Source organism: Bombina bombina, chromosome 2 (assembly GCF_027579735.1).
Source record: "Bombina bombina isolate aBomBom1 chromosome 2, aBomBom1.pri, whole genome shotgun sequence".
Classification (NCBI taxonomy): domain Eukaryota; kingdom Metazoa; phylum Chordata; class Amphibia; order Anura; family Bombinatoridae; genus Bombina; species Bombina bombina.
In genome coordinates, this window is record NC_069500.1 from 677,548,105 (window position 1) to 677,565,485 (window position 17,381).

At 35.0% G+C, this 17,381-nt stretch overlaps 1 protein-coding gene across 1 annotated transcript in view; it reads left to right on the forward strand.

Moving 5' to 3' along the window:
* The first annotated feature begins 445 nt into the window (after nt 1-445).
* The window catches only part of LOC128649393 (ADAMTS-like protein 1), a 466,596-nt gene continuing 449,660 nt past the window's right edge, over nt 446-17,381 (forward strand). The window contains exon 1 of the mRNA XM_053702643.1: nt 446-581. Within this exon, the coding sequence (XP_053558618.1) occupies nt 528-581 (54 nt within the window). The 5' untranslated portion in view covers nt 446-527. The remainder of the gene's footprint in view (nt 582-17,381) is intronic.

Consider the following 17,381-nt stretch of genomic DNA (forward strand, 5'->3'; position numbering starts at 1 on the left):
AACTCATAAACACACACTATATATATAAAAACACTTTAGAACCTATTTACTAACTAAATAATAACACCAGGTATTTTATAGTAAACTCCTGTAACTACTGAAGTTAAAAATAAAAATAATACTTATTATCAAAATATTTACTGCAGCACACACATAGGGAAAATCCACTTAACTATTACTATGAAGGAGAAAAAGGTTAGCTGGCAGCATGGCAGGCTCCTATTAGTCATCTGCCTCTCCCTGGTTTCCCCCACCTCTTAGCTTCCCCTTCTTATACTTTCACTGGACCCCTGGCTTTGTTATTCTGCATGTCTGATTAGCAGGAGCCTGATTGGCTGGCTGCCTGCTCACAGAGAGATTCCATTGAGCCCCCCCACCACACGCCCCTTGGCTCAGGAAATGTGAGCAGGGCCGGTGTGTGTGTGCAAGTGATAGGCAGAGCTGGGGAGAGCAGTGACAGAGAGCAGAGGAACACCTAGCAGCTCACTCACTGTCCCATTCACACACATACAGGCAAGGATCCAAGCATGGAAAGGGCAGTCACTGGCACTCTGCTGCTGTCTGTGGCTTGCTTCATCCTGGTAAATACATCTCTCTTATTGCTATATTGTAATATCCCAAGCTGACTTCTTATTGCATGCAGTTCAACATTTTATTGATCCACTTTAATGCTGTACCTCCTTTGCTACCAAAGAGGTAGCCTACTTCAGTCTATCATTTTCAAAGCAAATTACATTAGGTTGTGAGTGAATAACTTTTGTGAAACCACAGGTGCTATTTCCTGCACTTTTCTAAAAAAATTGGTGAATTTCTTTAAAAAAAAAAAAGATTCGATTTTTGAATACATTTAGATATTGCTTTGGAAGGAAGGACATTCCTAGCTATTTGGATTTTCTGGAAATGTGTTTTATTTTGATATTCTATATACCAGTGTTATATTTTGCTTCTGTTGTCACGTGGAAATTGAAGCATATAGTTTTCTGATCTGACAGTAGTGCCATTCATTTCGCAGTGTGCTATATGTGTGCGTGTGTATATATATATATATATATATATATATATATATATATATATATATATATATATATATATATATATATATATATTCTAGCTGTGTGTGCAGGTTGTGTATCTTGGACTGGTCTGCAATCACTGAAGCCCCAGTTGCTAAACTGACACGTTATTGCTGTAATCTTTGAGAAGTATGGGGACGATAGAGTATAACTAAAGCTGCAATAACAGTTTTTGTTGGAGCGTTTTGTTTAGTATTAATGAACAACAATATATTCAGTACGTGATTTATGTTGAGACCCTTTTTATAATAAAGTAAACAAAAGAGAAAGCAGAGCTCATTAAAGCAGAGAAATACCTCCCCTTAGAGTTACTAGTTTCCCAGCAGCGCATTGCACCATAGTTGCACCTGGCATACCCAGGATAATTACCTCCAGAACCATAACGTGTGAAGAAGATGCTCTTACTCAACATACATGTGCATCAGCAGCTATGTGCCTATTTCGTTAAGATATTTTGATTTGTTTTTTTATAGGAAATGTGTGTTTCCATTCATTCAGATTGTCTATTGTAACCAGTAGAGCACTGATGTGATACAATAAACTGCTTTCATATTTGAGGTTAGGGCTACACTAGGCTATTTGTTCTGTTAGTAATGACAGTGTGACTACAGCTTGTCACCAACTGAGAGTCTGTCACAGGTAAATTGAGCTGTGTCCTCTGCACGCTCACATTACACCTAAAGTGTGTGGGAGAAAACTGGCTCACTCTCTCCATTCCACTGGAGAAGAACTCTGTGGCTGTCAAAGTGATCTCATATAACATCATAAACTCATCACTCTGGAGAGAAAACTTTTTTTTAACCATTTGAGAGCATGAGTGGGTGTAGCAATGCAGTGGTATAAAGGGGGTGTTAAACATATTTGTTTTATGTGATTATATTATTGCAAAAGGACAATATTACAGTGGCATATACCTGATGAAATACAGTCTGAGTCCTCAAATGACTGTAACATATATATATATATATATATATATATATATATATATATATATATATATATATATATATATATATATATACACACACACACACGTACAGTAAGAAAACATGTTGCTGTTTGTGTCTATGGTGTGCATCACAAAACCTATTTTCTTGCATTATAATTGTAATATAATATTGGATGCTCCTTTCTAGGTTACTGGAAGGTCATTATAGTAAGAATGACAGCCACAACAATACTTATGATTTTGATTAATTATGCAATGTTTTCCCTCCTTTTTTTTTTAAAGTAGTTAATTTGCTTCTGGTTCTAAGGGCTGCATGAATCTTGTGCCAGAGCTGTATAAATATCCCTAATGGAATTTTAATGGAAATATTTTATGTCATATAGTCAGTCTGTTTGTTTTAGTGAGGGACATAAATAAATGACTTGCTGAACTGTCAACTTTTATATGGAGACCGACCCTCTATTGCTCTATACACTTCTGGCTATCATCCAGTGGTCTCAAATGGCAACCAGACCTCTGCAGTGATTTATTGTTATTTTTTCTTCATACTCTTTGTCAAAAGTAAGAGCGGTGAATTCAGGGCAGGTGCAGCTTATGATAAAACGTATATTTAATAAAGACACCATAATAAACCAGGCCAGCAAATACAATACTATTTTATACTCTTTTTGTATCCTATATAGATACTGTATTTATGATATTTTTGCATTTATTTTCCTGGAATCATTATACAAATTAGTTAGCACAGTTTGCTTCAGTGCTCTGCATGTTGAAAGGACCTACGTTTTGAACTTATGCCAAGTGAGAATAGCAGCAAGCAATTATGTTATCTCGTAACTGTTAAGTGGTGTTAACTACAGGTTAGAATACAGTGTAAGCCAAATTTGTAGATGGAGTCTTTAAATATAGAAGAACAAACAAGTGCACCAGAAAGTGTGTTCTGATTTACAAGTGGATATGATACCAGAATGGAACTTTCTTTAGCTCTTGCTTAATAATTGTAAGAGCCAGAGATGTTGTGCTGACCTATTAAATGGAGCTGGTATTGTGCATTTCTGTGCAGCAGACAGTATACTATATTTACACTGGCAATATTGTCATTACTTATTGTTCAACTCTATTGCAGAGATAACAGTGTTTCTAGTGTGTTGCAATAGTTTGCATGCTCAGTATAACAGTAGCTACTGGCCAGTGTGGTCTTAGCTCAGGACATTTAACTGTGCACTATAATGGATCAAAATACCATAGTTTTATGATTTTTTGTTGTTGCATTTTCTGTTTTTAATCTAAATGTACTATTTATTTGCTGTGTTCTTTGCCTTTTAAAGAGAGATTGCAGCAAATTCCTCTAAAAGAAGAATGTATTAAGGTTTTGTTTTTGAAAATTGCATTTTTCTCTTCCGAGTAGAGATGTGGTATTTGTCCTTATTAACCAGCGAGGATTAGTAGGAACTAGACAGTTGATACTGCTTTATTAGTTTCAGTTTAACTTTACACAACTTTTACTTAAAAGTTTTACATGAGTAGTATTTAAAACCCCACATTTTTCTATTATGATTCAGATAGAACATACAATTTTGAATAACGTTTCAATATACTTCTATGATCAAATTTGCTTTGTTTTCTTTTTATCGTTTGTTGAAAAGCAGGACCGTACGCTCAGGAGCGTGCACATGTCTGCAGCATTATATGGCAGCAGTTTTGCAACAATGATGGCAGCACTATTTCCTGTCGTTTAGTGCCACAGACATGTGCACGCTACCTACCTAAAGAAATACATGAGAACAAAGCAAATTTGATAATAGAAGTAAATTGGAAACCTTTTTTTTAAATTGTGTTCTCTATCTGAATCATGAAAGAAAAATTTTGGGTTTCAAGTCCCTTTAACGTTTTACAGGCAAAACAAAATTCTCATTATTCTCAAAATATGCTCTTTCATATGCACAATATTTTAATGCAAACTCACTTTGAAGATAAATTTCTCTTGCATATTGAGTGATACACAAGCAAGAGTACATGGCTATTTCACTTCTTTAGGCCAGCATGTCCCAAGCGACTCCATAGCACAGTTGTTTCATTTTGATTGATTGGTCATATATGTCATGTGCACAGCCTTATTGGTGAGAATTGTAGCAAAAGACTGGTTATCCTCCAGTATTCCACTCGCTAGTTCTTGGCTCTGAGATGAGACTGTTATTTACAGTAAGCAAAGCATCCCCACTTCCTATGTTATTCTTTGAAACCCCTTTTAGTGCGAGAGATCAAACATCATATGCTGAGTAGAACAATGCTGACACTGAAACTATTTCTGTAATTGAAGTGCAAGCTCTAACCTTAGTGCACACAGCCATGGTTTCAGCAAAACAGAGGTTATTTCTGTCTCAAAGATAAAATTAAGTATAGACCAAATTTGACTTTCTTTATATATACAATATAGTTTGTTTTTATAGATCTCTTTAAATCCAGATATATTGAGCCAACAAGATTGGAATATATTAGCTAGGCTGTGCAACGTTTGTGCCAGCACAATTATATTAGGCAATGTGCAAATATGCTCATGGAGTTTGCTGCCAGTTCGTCCACCGCTTCCTCCCTGATATATTAATATACATTGTAATGACTCAAAGGAGACATCCATCCATTAGGATAGCAAAGTTTTATTATAGGCTTAAAAAGGGGCGATTCATGGTTTTTGGCAAGTATCCCTCACACATGTTGGAATAAAAGAGAAAGCTATAATTTAAAGCAGCAGGAATATATGTTCTCTTTTAAACATTATTTGATCAGCCATTGGCTAGAGTCCTATCATTCTGTGTTGTATTAACGAAGCCTTTGTATTTTTGGTCAAATTGATTGTTTAAGTGTGACTTGATTTTGTCACAATATCAAATATTTGCTCATATTGACTAACAATGACCTCTTGCTTTTCGGGAATCTATAACTGGTATTGTTTACGTTTCTCTTTGATTTTCTTTCCTTTTATAGTTTTTGAAAATCTATTTTATTGCCAACAGCCAGTAATACATTACATTGTTTTAATTTGTTTCATGGTAAATAATACTGATGCCTTTTATATTGAGGGAAATGAGAATCCAATATTTTAGTATAGGCTCATATTGTTTTGTTCTTTTGTTTTTAACTCATAGAAGTGGTAAAAGATTGTAGAAAGTCGCAGAATATAAATACACTTTTCTAAAAGCAAACTTTACATGAGTAGTATTTAAAGCAAGGTAAGGATCACAAACTTACACATACCACAGACCTAGATACATAGACATTGATTATTACTATTATTTAATTTTGAAGAGCCAACATATTCTACAGCACTAGCTCCTGACAGACTGGAATAAGTGGGCTGCAGGAAAAAGGGGCTTATCAATATGGAGAGGAATAGTGTGGGACTTGTGAGTGGGTCTCAGATAAATCACATTAGAGTCTGACTGTGGTCACTGTACATAGGCTGAATGATTGATATTGTTTTTTATTTACTTAACATAATATATTATAAGGATACAGAAGCTTATCAAACTTAAAGGGACATGAAACCCAAGATTCAGAGTGTAATTAAAAAAAAAAAAAAAAAAACTTTACACATTTTTTACTTCATTGTTGAAAAGCAGGTAAGTAGGCTCAGGGGCATGCATGTGTCCAGAACACTATATGGCAACAGTTTTGCAACAGCACTTTTAACAATATTATAGATTGTGCAAACACTGCTGCCATCTAATGCTCAAAAGAATTCTTGCAAAACTGCAGCTGTATAGTGCCCCAGACATGTACACACTCCATACTTAGGTATGTTCTTCAATAAATAATAACATGAGAATGAAGTAAAGTTAATAATAAAAGTAAATTGGAAATGTTTTTAAAACTGGATGCCCTGCCCTATTTGAAACATGAAAGAAAAATTTGGAAACCACAATGCAACACTCCAGGGCATGTACATGGCCCTTGGCTTATCCAAAAGTGAATGCTGTTTGTGCTGGAAGCTGTGATGGTGTTGTGTGATAGATTTAGTGATAACTATTATTGTGCATGTTGTGTATGGCGCATACATCTTTAGCTGCTTTAATAGCGCTAGCTAAAACAGGTATAGTTTTTACTTAATTATTTTTGCAACTGTAATAGCAAAAATACTTTAAGATTAAACAGAAATGCAGCAATGTGTCTGTGAATGTCTGTTTTCCTTATGAACTGAGCAAGAGTTTTGCAAACCGAAGGGGCCCAAGAAGTCAGTAGAATGCTGGGGCCACATTTGCTCTAAGTTGAGCATAGTCTATGATTACGGCGAAGGAGCGCTGAAACGCTTAAGACTGAGTTCTTGCACTATTGTTGGTGTGCTGTTTCTATAATGCTGCTATGGACCATGTTTTAATTATGCCTCAATAAAGGATTTGATCACTTTTTACCCATGAAGTCTATCGTTCTTTTGGAACTTTTCTTAAGCATGTAAAGGTACCAATTTGTGTGTTAAAAAACTGCTTTATTCATTTTTTTTCCAGCACACTTTATATTGCAAAGTGCATTACACTTGTGTGCTACAACTGTGTAGCTCCAGCATATTATTCCCTTTTGTAGTTTAAAGGGACAGTTTACTCAAAAATGTTCTCCCCTTTAATTTGTTCCTAATGATCCACTTTACCTGCTGGAGTGTATTAAATTGTTTACAAGTATTTCCATTAACCTTATATTGGCATTTGAATTAATTTATTTAGCCTGTGGTATCCCCATGCATCCTGAAATATTTTGGCCACAAGGTCAAGCTGTATAAACACAGCCAGTAGAAGAAATTACACTCCCACTAGGTTATAGAAGAGATAAGGTAATAAAATGTTAATTTTCCATTGTTCTCTCTAAGTATTGGTGATTGGTTTATGGACAGATATAAGATAAAGAAGCAGGTATCTGTACACAATGTGATGCAGTAATGATATCTGATTATACCTACAAGCTCAACAAATTTTATTAGGTTGTGGCTTCAAAACACAAAATCAGCTAATTCATATACACAAATAAGCCTTAAAAAAAGCAAATCTCATACATTTTATACTCTGCAGCTGGTAAAAAAAAAGTAATTGGAAACACATTAAGGGAAAAACAATTTTATAGTATACTGTCCCTTTAAGGGTCTTTTTTGTAAACTTATTAAAATAAGTCCTAAAAATCTAGTAATATTGATCATTTAAACAGACAAGTTAAATCAGCAGTTGCTTATTACCTTTTCCTCTGTATTGCACTATAGTCCACTTCATTTTGACAGGAAAAAAGGTTAAAGTATGTGCAAGAATTAGTTGATCCTGCACGCTTTACTATTTTCCCTTAACATTTAGACAGGTGGCAGCTGTACACTTCTGCTACTTTAAGCAATAGTATTTGACATTTCAAATTACAGTATGTTTACCATAGTGCTTTAAGGCCCCATATCTTCTGCCTCCCCTGATTGCACCTGTACACACCTGTTTACAATTAGAAGGACCATAGCTGTGCCTGACACTGTGTATATATTGATAAAATATGTGAGATGTATGTTACTGTAGAATTAGAGCACATATGTTCTTAGTACTGGTCGGAAGAAACTTTAAAAAGGCCCTTTTTTTAGCTGTAACAATCTGATGTAACCTTTTCACTCCACCACTGAAGAATTTAATGTGGCATTAGTGTTTGTTTGGTTGTTAATTTATTTTTAAAACATGAATGCAGCTCATATGTCAGTTTATAAAGCCTGCTGGTCAGAAAGCAGTAGGAAAATATAGGAAATAATATAAAAATAATAAAAACTTACTTTTTCTTATATCACACTTTTTTTTTTTTTTTCAGATTATTGACATGGCAGACTTATCTAGGTTTACATACATCTGTCTAGCAGTTGCTTTAAAAGCTGTGCAGATAAGAGTCACAATGATTTAAGTAAAATTGCTACAGCTAAAAGATTTTTGTATATCATTTTTTAGTTATGCGTAATGAAACAACTTTGCAGTACACATTTATTATTTGTTTTTGCCCACTTTTAATGTAATTTAGCTTTGAAAAATAAGGATTTTCTCATTTTAAGAAATGCACCCTGCTTAGTGCATTTACTTTATTCAAAATTATGGCCATCCTCTTGCAACAGGAGACATCCAGGGGCCCCATTTATAAAGCTGCAGGTGTAGCTTTGGAGCCAGAGTGTTGCATGTTCATGCAAGAGGGTCTGAGGTGCTAGTTAAAGGGACACTGAACTCAATTTTTTTCTTTTGTGATTCAGATAGAGCATGTAATTTTAAGCAACTTTCTAATTTACTCCTATTAGCAAATTTTCTTCATACTCTTGGTATCTTTATTTGAAAAGCAAGAATGTAAGTTTAGATGCCAGCCCATTTTTGGTGAACAACCTGGGTTGTTCTTGCTGATTGTTGGATACATTCATCCACCAATAAACATGTGCTGTCCAGGGTTCTGGACTTTCTTTTTCAAAAAAAGATAGCAAGAGAACATAGAAAAATTGATAATAGGAGTAAATTAGAAAGTTGCTTAAAATTGCATGCTCTATCTGAATCACAAAAGAAAAAAAATAGGGTTCAGTGTCCCTTTAAGTAGTTTCTGTCTTAAGACCGCTACTACTTAGCCTGTCTGTTACCTCAAGGGTGGCAGAGTTAAATCATCCCTAGCAGATCCTAAGGGATAATTGACAATGCTGCTCTCTGGCTGGACCAGACGGGAACCTTGTCTATGTAGCCTTTAATAAAAGGGGCCCATATGCATATATTTATAGGTTTTATCGAGTCACCTGTGGTACATTTACCCCTGGGGGTACCTGAAGCTTTGGAAAAAGGGTACTCGTTCATTATTTTTTGCCCTGATGCAGCTAAAGTTAATATACAGTGTATCACTGAAATCAGTCTTTTTCAGTTTTACCTCCAATCAGCCCTAATAGGATAGATTATAATTCCCTGCCTGTGTGTGTTTTCTCTATAAGTTGATTTCCTTATTTCTTGTTGCTCTAATACTTTCAAAGATTTGCTGCTTTTTCATTCAGTAAAACTAGATTTTAAATTAAATTTCTGAAAACAGAAAAATGTAACTGATACCAGCTTGTCACATTCTGGGATATGCACGACTGCCTCTTTATTTGTTTAACCTAATTATATTTATATATTGCAGTTGTGGTACATATGGCAAATATTTATACCTGTAGGGGTACTTGCTACAAAAAGGTTGAGAAACATTGACTTAAAGCATAATACTGTAACACTCTTTACTAAACAAAGCTTTAGTGGTGATGTTGCAAAAGAATAATGAAGACTAGCTTTGAAGCTCTGATTGTGAAGCGGTTGTGATATTGACCTCTGGTATCTCCTCTTGTGTTTGTGGGTATTGGGATGGTTAGTGTGTGTATTATTATGGTTAGTGTGTGTGTGTGTGTGGGTATTGTGATGGTTAGTTTGTGTGTGTGTGTATTGTGATGGTTAGAGTGTGTGTGGATATTGTGATGGATAGTGTGTGTGTGTGTGTGTGTGGGGGTATTGTGATGGTTAGTGTGTGGGGGGTATTATGATGATAAGTGTGTGTGGGGGAGTATTGTGATGACTAGTGTGTGTGTGGGGGGTATTGTGATGGTTAGTGTGTGTGGGGGGGGTATTGCGATGGTTAGTGTGTGGTGTGGGGGGGTATTGTGATGGTTAGTGTGTGTGTGTGTGTGGGTATTGTGATGGTTAGTGTGTGTGTGTGTGTGGATATTATGATGGTTAGTTTGTGTGTGTGCGATGGTTAGTGTGTGTGTGGGGGTATTGTGATGGTTAGTGAGTGTGTGTGTGTGTGTGTGTGAGGGGGGTATTGTGATGGTTAGTGTATGGATATTGTGATGGTTAGTGTGTGGGGTATTGTGATGGTTAGTGTGTGTGTGTGGGGGAGTATTGTGATGGTTAGTGTGTGTGGGGCATATTGTGATGACTAGTGTGTGTGTGTGAGGGGTATTGCGATGGTTAGTGTGTGTGTGTGTGGGGGGGGGGGTATTGTGATGGTTAGTGTGTGTAGCTATTGTAATGGTTAGTGTGTGTGCAGCTGCTGCATTATTGAAATCGCTCACAGAGGGGAGACAATGTCAACATGCAAATTCAAGGTAAACGAAACACTGACTTCATTAAAGTAATTATGACCTTTATACAAAGGAACATGATCTATAAAGCAGCTGTACTGAAAGGGAAGATAGTGATATAAGTGTGAATCTCTAAGGTTGACATAAGTGAATCAATTTTTTTTGGGAAGAATACACAGAGCTGTGGAATGTTGATAGCGTGTTGCTGTCTTGTAGATATTGGGCACACAATTATATGGAAATGTCCCACATAGTGTGAGAGGGTTGTTATAGATATAGAACATAAGGGTTTAATTGGTTAAAAATGTAGTTTTTCCTAATTAGTTTTTATTGCTGATTCATTGATTCAGTACATAAGATGACTTCTTGGCATTGTTTGTAAGATACATGGTGCTTGTTAATAATCAGAGTTGCACATTTGCTGTGTAAGGAAAAAAAACTAAAATACTTATTATATGGACAAACACTTGTTTCTTTAAAAAAATAATGAAAATGAGGAAAACACCCATCATGACTCACTATGAAGGATGAATCACCAACCATTTGTAGTTTTGTGTTTTCTTTTGGTATAGACTGTGTCCTGCCAAGCTAATAAATCAGTATTTTCTTTCCAATTTGTGCTATTGAAATTATCAAAACCCTGTTTGCATAAAGGTTTACTGAGAAAGCAGACACCATTAAATTAGTCCTAGATACCCCAAACAGGCTTTATCGACTATAGATCTCCTCACAGTGTTTTATGAGGTGGCTTCCAGCGTGTTACTTGCCGGATGGACATTTTAACAGATTTTCTTTCCTTCTGTTACATTTTTTTAATAAAAAGCCAATAAAAACAATCTGATTTTCATTTTACTGTAAATGGAATCCAGCTGACATCATGACCCAGAACTGACATCTGCTTGCTTATCGAAGTCCAAATTCAGCCCACTTCACGACCATTGACTTATTTTGCATTTGCTTTATGCTTCCTGCAGTAATCTGTGCTTATTCTTGCTTTTGTACAAATTAATAAAGTATATGTGAAATTATAAAAACATTTTTCTACCCTCAATTCTTATATGTACTAGTCTGACACAATGAACTATTCCTTGGACACCATGTGGCACTCAACCCTCCCCATTGTTTCTAAATAGTCTTTCTGGTATATAACTACAATATAAGTGGAGCCAGTGTACATAAAGAATGGATAACTTTTTGGACGGCAGCCATGACACAAGGGCTTTCAAACAAGGCGTGCGCTTTGAGTGTTCAGATCACTTGCATCATCTGTTTGAATGCAATAGATTCATTTCTTTGTTGTTAAATTGTGTTATTACGCCTTTTCAGCTCTTGCTACAGAGTTTGCCTTTGGCTGGAAGTAATATGCATTGGTTTAATGTCAACATAAATAAAAAAGACATAAATTTAGTATGTTGTACACTAAATCAATCTACTTGAGTTGGGAATAGGTATACTATAAACACACACACAAACACAACATACATAAACACTATATAAATACTACACACATGGGTAATAGCTCATTACAATGGATATTTTAAAAAAACTAAAACTATTTACACAGACATCATACAAACACTACACACAACAAACAAACACTACACACAACAAACACACACTACAAACACTACACACAACAAACACACACTACAAACACTACACACAACAAACAGAACACACATACTAAGCATGCAGGCACAACACACAAATACACAGACACAACACACAAATACACATAAACACACACTCACTCTCTACTTTGTAAGATTTTTTTTTATAAAGCTAATTCACTATGGCTGACTCCTCTTTCCATTATTTAAGACATTAGCTGGAAGGAATAATGTAGGTATCTGTGATGACTCGGGGGAATTATTAGTGAATTTGCGAACACTCAAAGGAGTGTGTGGCAATTTTTTTTATTGATTTTACCTTTAGAATAAAAATGTGGTAAACATTAAGGCTAATAGAGAAAAATGCTAATTTATGTTAAAGGGACAGTCTACTCCAAATTTGTGATTGTTCAAAAAGATAGATTATCCCTTTGTTACCCAATCCCCAGTATAGGACATACAGGGGGAGGGGAATAAGGGAACTGGGCTGATCGTGCCCAGTTAATGTTAAGGATGGCCCTAGCTAATTTTCTGCATGTTGAAAAAAGCATAGGATACCTGGGGAGCACGGGAGAAGCACCATTTGTTTACACAAAAGCAAGTACAGAAGTTGCCAGATCTTTACAAATTAAATGTATTGTTATCACCAGACCTGTCCCCTCCTTTCTAACTCATGTCACTAACACGCAAATATTTAATCCTGGATGTCCTCCTACTACCTCAAGCTGAATCTCTCTAAAACTGAGCATTTTATATTCCCCTGTTCTTCTAAGACTCCTACCCCCTAACTCTCTATAACTGTTGATAATAACATCATCACCCCAACCCCTCATGCCAGATGCTTTAGAGTCTCACTTGACTCAGATCTCTCATTCACTCTCCATACTCAGTCCTTGTCTAATTAATGTCATTCACACCTTAAAAACATATTTAAAATGTGCCACTTACTTACACAAGACGCAACTAAGATTTGAATGCAGTCTCTTATTATCTACCTCCTTGACTATTGCAACTCCATCCTCCCTGGTCTCCCTAGCTGCGGTCTGTCCTCTTAAAGGGACAGTCAACCATAGAATTGTTATTGTTTTAAAAGATAGATAATCCCTTTATTACTCATTCCCCAGTTTTGCATAACCAACACTGTTATAGAAATATACTTTTTACCTCTGTGATTACCTTGTATCTAGGAACCTTCTTCCAGCCCCCTGATCACATGACTGTGACTGTTTATTATCTATTGTCTTAAATTTAGCATTGTTTTGTGCTAAATCTTAAATAACTTTCTGTGCCTGAACACAGTGTTATCTATATAGCCCACTGTACTTTCTGTCTCTTTGTGTTGAAAAGAGATTTAAAAAGCATGTGATAAGAGGCAGCCCTCAAAGGCTTAGAAATTAGCATATGAGCCTACCTATGTTTAGTTTAAACTAAGAATACCAAGAGAAACAAGCAAATTTGATGATAAAAGTAAATTGGAAAGTCGATTAAAATTAAAAGTCCTATCTGAATAATGAAAGTTTAATTTATACTTGACTGTCCCTTTAACAATGCATAGAGAATATCTGTCCACCTGACCATCCTAACACATTGATCCTCATCTGCTGCACCTCTTTGTCAGTCTCTTCACTGGCTTCCTTTAGCCTCCAGAATACAATACAAAACCCTGACCCTAAGATTTTAAGATCCTCAATAACACTGCTTCCCCCTATATCTCTGACCTCATCTCCAGATACTCTCCCTCCTGCCCCCTTCGCTCTGCTCATGACCTCCTCTCCTCCTCTCTTGTTACCTCCTTACATTCCTACAGGACTTCTCCAGAATTACCCCAAGTTTACGAAAATCTCTGCATCATTCCACAAAACTCTCTTGTTTTCAAAGTATCAAGCGTCCCTTGAACACTCTTAAATCTTATCTTTGTATATTATGCCTATGTTTATAGCCCTGCATAACCTGTTTGCATTCTGCAGATAAATAATAATTATTATTTTTATAAAGAGGTGTGTAATGTATATTTAATGCTGTTCAAATACCACTAGCTTGTTTGCTGTTTATATATATATGTGTGTAAAGCTTAAATTTTATTCATATGTGTTTTGTTTATGATGTCTCTCTGTAGGTTTAGCCACAACTAAATTGCTTCCCATTGTTTGAAATGTCATTAATTTTATCCTAAATTATGGTTGACAAAGATAGAACTACTGTATGCAATAGCGATTAGCAAATCATCTTTATGGAAAGAGTATTTGGATAAAAAGTGTCTCTCTCTCTTGTTTTTAAATAATATTTGCTCAATACATACATTTTTATTGTAAAGTGATTGTAAAGTAATTGAAAGATACAAAGATATAAAAAGCCTAGTCCGAGAGATTTTATTTTATTGGAAGATTTTATAAATATCAAAATGTTTAATGTATTCATCTATTTGCAAACATTCTAAAAGGGTTAACCCTAGTTCATGTGTGCTCAGCAGAATCTTCCTAGGTTTTCTTAGTTTATGGACACAAGGGGGCCCAGTTGAGCTCTATTTTCACATTCTAAATGGAATAATATTGCACAAATGATTTTACAATACTTTTCCCCATGCTATTATTATTGGGTTTTGTTCTATAATTGTCATCTAACCCCACCAAACATAAAGAAATATGAAGTATGCATTACTTTAGTAGTAGGGGAAAGCTTTACATTATAGCTTTATCGTATTGACTGATTCCTCTTATAAACTTAAAGGGATAGAAAGGTCAAAATTAAACATGGGTGAATTTCAGTTTTAAAAATAAGCATTTTTGCAATATTTTTCCATTTAGTAAAAATGCTTCTAGTAAAAGCTATTACTGTTTTTCAGTGGGATACTTATGCTGTAAGCGCCCATGCATAGGGCGGCCATATTGCCGCTTTAAAAAGGGACACATATGAAAAATACATATGTCAGGGCTGTTTTCAGTGCTGTTTAAAGACATGTTTTGTATAAAAACTCTAACATATGTATTTTTAATATGTGTCCCTTTTTAAAGCAGCAATATGGTCACCCTACCCATGCACCAATATTCAAGCTCAGAGAGCTATTGGTATAAGCCACCGCTGACTCTCTGAGATGTTGTGGTGTTTTGATACTGGCACAGGGACCCTAATGGCATATGTGCATATGCTGCAGAAAACGGTAATAACTTTTACTAGAAGCATGCTTGCTAATGGAAGAATATTACAAAAATGCTTTTATTTAAAACTGAAATGTGCCCATTCACATTTTAATTTTGTCCATTCTATACCTTTAAACCAAGAAGTAACAGTATAGAAGTCAATAAAGTATGTAGAATTCATTTAAAGCAATTAGTTCATAGGCAACTAATTGCTAGCACAGACACAGGTTATATTTCAGAGCCATTATGCTTATGGTAACATTGTAATAATGTTTTCTCTTGTTTTGTTATTTCAGGGGCTAAAAGCAAATTTGTTAATACTGTATATACTTTTTTTTAGCAATGCATGCTCTTGTCTTGAATTAGCTAACTTTTCTTGTCAAGCACACATAGGTGTTTTCCTCACTACTAATATAGCTGTCGGAATTGTCTTTATCAGCCAATGAGTATTAATTGGAATTCATGTATGTGTAGGTGAAACCCATACATTGCAGTATAGTGCTCAATGCGCACCAAGCAGTTTGAAAAGTAATTTTGTAGTATGAAGTAAAAATCATAATTAAAAGTATGCATTCAAACTCATATTGACAGTACACGTTGACATTTGTATTAAAAGTACATAAAGGAGATTTGAAATAGACAACAAAGTTATAAAAGTATACAGGAAAAACATTTTTTAATGTATACAGTAGACATACTATTTAATGTACAATATGGTTTTTAAATGATAAAGTTAAAATGATTCTAAAAAGTACAAAGTTTAAATACAGCCACCTTAGTATTGTGTGAGGTCTGCCCATGTGATGATTTGACTCCATGACTGCAAGTTTTGGACAATGGGGCTATATAGCTTGGCCAGTATTTACCAATGAGAACCCTCCTCCCATGGAGCGTGGACATAACTGACTACTCCCTACATTATCTCTTTATAAATCACAGTGTTACCCAGACTCCTCCTATTCTTAGTTCTGTTTAGAGTTAGGACAGGATTTAAGGCCATATTCTAATTTTTTTGCTGGGTCAAATGTGGTTTTTCACACCAAAACACACTCTTTGGTTGTGTTACATCATCACTTGAGGTCAGACATGTGCACATGTACTCTTACATAACCTGAACTAGAATGTACTCATTTAATGCTAAAACTAATTATAATAAGCATTTTTATTAGATATAATTAAAGGGATAGTCTAGTCAAAATTAAACTTTCATGATTCAGATAGAGCATGCAATTTTAAGCCATTTTCTTATTTACGCCTATTATAAATTTTTCTTCATTCTGTCGGTATCTTTATTTAAAAAAGCAAGAGTGGCCCATATTTGGTTTAGCACCTGGGTAGCATTTTCTGATTGGTGTTTAAATGTAGCCACCAATCAGCAAGCGCTACCTAGGTACTGAACCAAAAATGGTCCGGCTAGTTAGCTTACATTCAAATAAAAATACAAAGAAAACGAAGAAAAATTTATAATAGGAGTAAATTAGAAAGTTGCTTAAAATTGCCTGCTCTATCTGAATCATGAAAAATCATGAACGTTTTATTTTGACTAGACTATTCCTTTAATAAATTAGGTTTTCAAATAATAGAAGACATAGCTCAATAAAGGGACTGTATACTCCAAAAATGTTATTGTTTAATAAGGTAGATAATCCCTTTATTACCCATTCCTCAGTTTTACACAGCCAACATGGTTATATTAATAGACTTTTAATTTCTGTGGTTACCTTGTATCTAAACCTCTTTTGACAGCCCCCTGATCACATGGCTAATTATTTATTATCTATTGACTTGCATTTTAGCCAATTAGTACAGTGTCATCCACAACCCATGGGTGTGAGCACAAGTTATCTATATGGCCCACATGAACTAGCAGTCTCCTGTTAAAAGCAAATAAAATAGTACTTGATAAGAGGCTGTCTGTAGTGGCTTATAAACAGGCAGCAATTTAGAAGTTTAAAGGGACATTAAACACAAATTTTACTTTCATGATTTAGATAGAACATGCTATTTTAAACAACTTTCTAATTTACTTCTATTATCTAATTTGCTTCATTCCCTTGATATCCTTTGCTGAAAATCATATCTAGATAGGCTTAGAAGCTGCTGATTGGTGGCTGCACCAAGATACCTCGTGTGATTGGCTCACAATGTGCATTGCTATTTCTTAAAAAAAAGGATATCTAAATAATGAAACAAATAAGATAATAGAAGTAACTTGGAATGTTGTTTAAAATTGTATTCTCTATCTGAATAACGAAAGAAAAAATTTGGGTCTAATGTCCTTTTAAATGTTATAAATGTATATTAATATAACAATGTTGGTTGTGCAAGGCTGGGGAATGGGTAGTATAGACATTACCTATCTTTTTAAACAATAATCATTTTGTTGTTGACTGTCTCTTTAAGGCAGCTGATTTATAGATTGATTTATATGCTGTATTTGCATTTAAAGATTAATGTGCTCTCCTATATGTTTAAAGATAGATTTAACTGGACACTTTCCATTTCCATGGAACGATTTTCTTCAAAAGTTGAATTTGT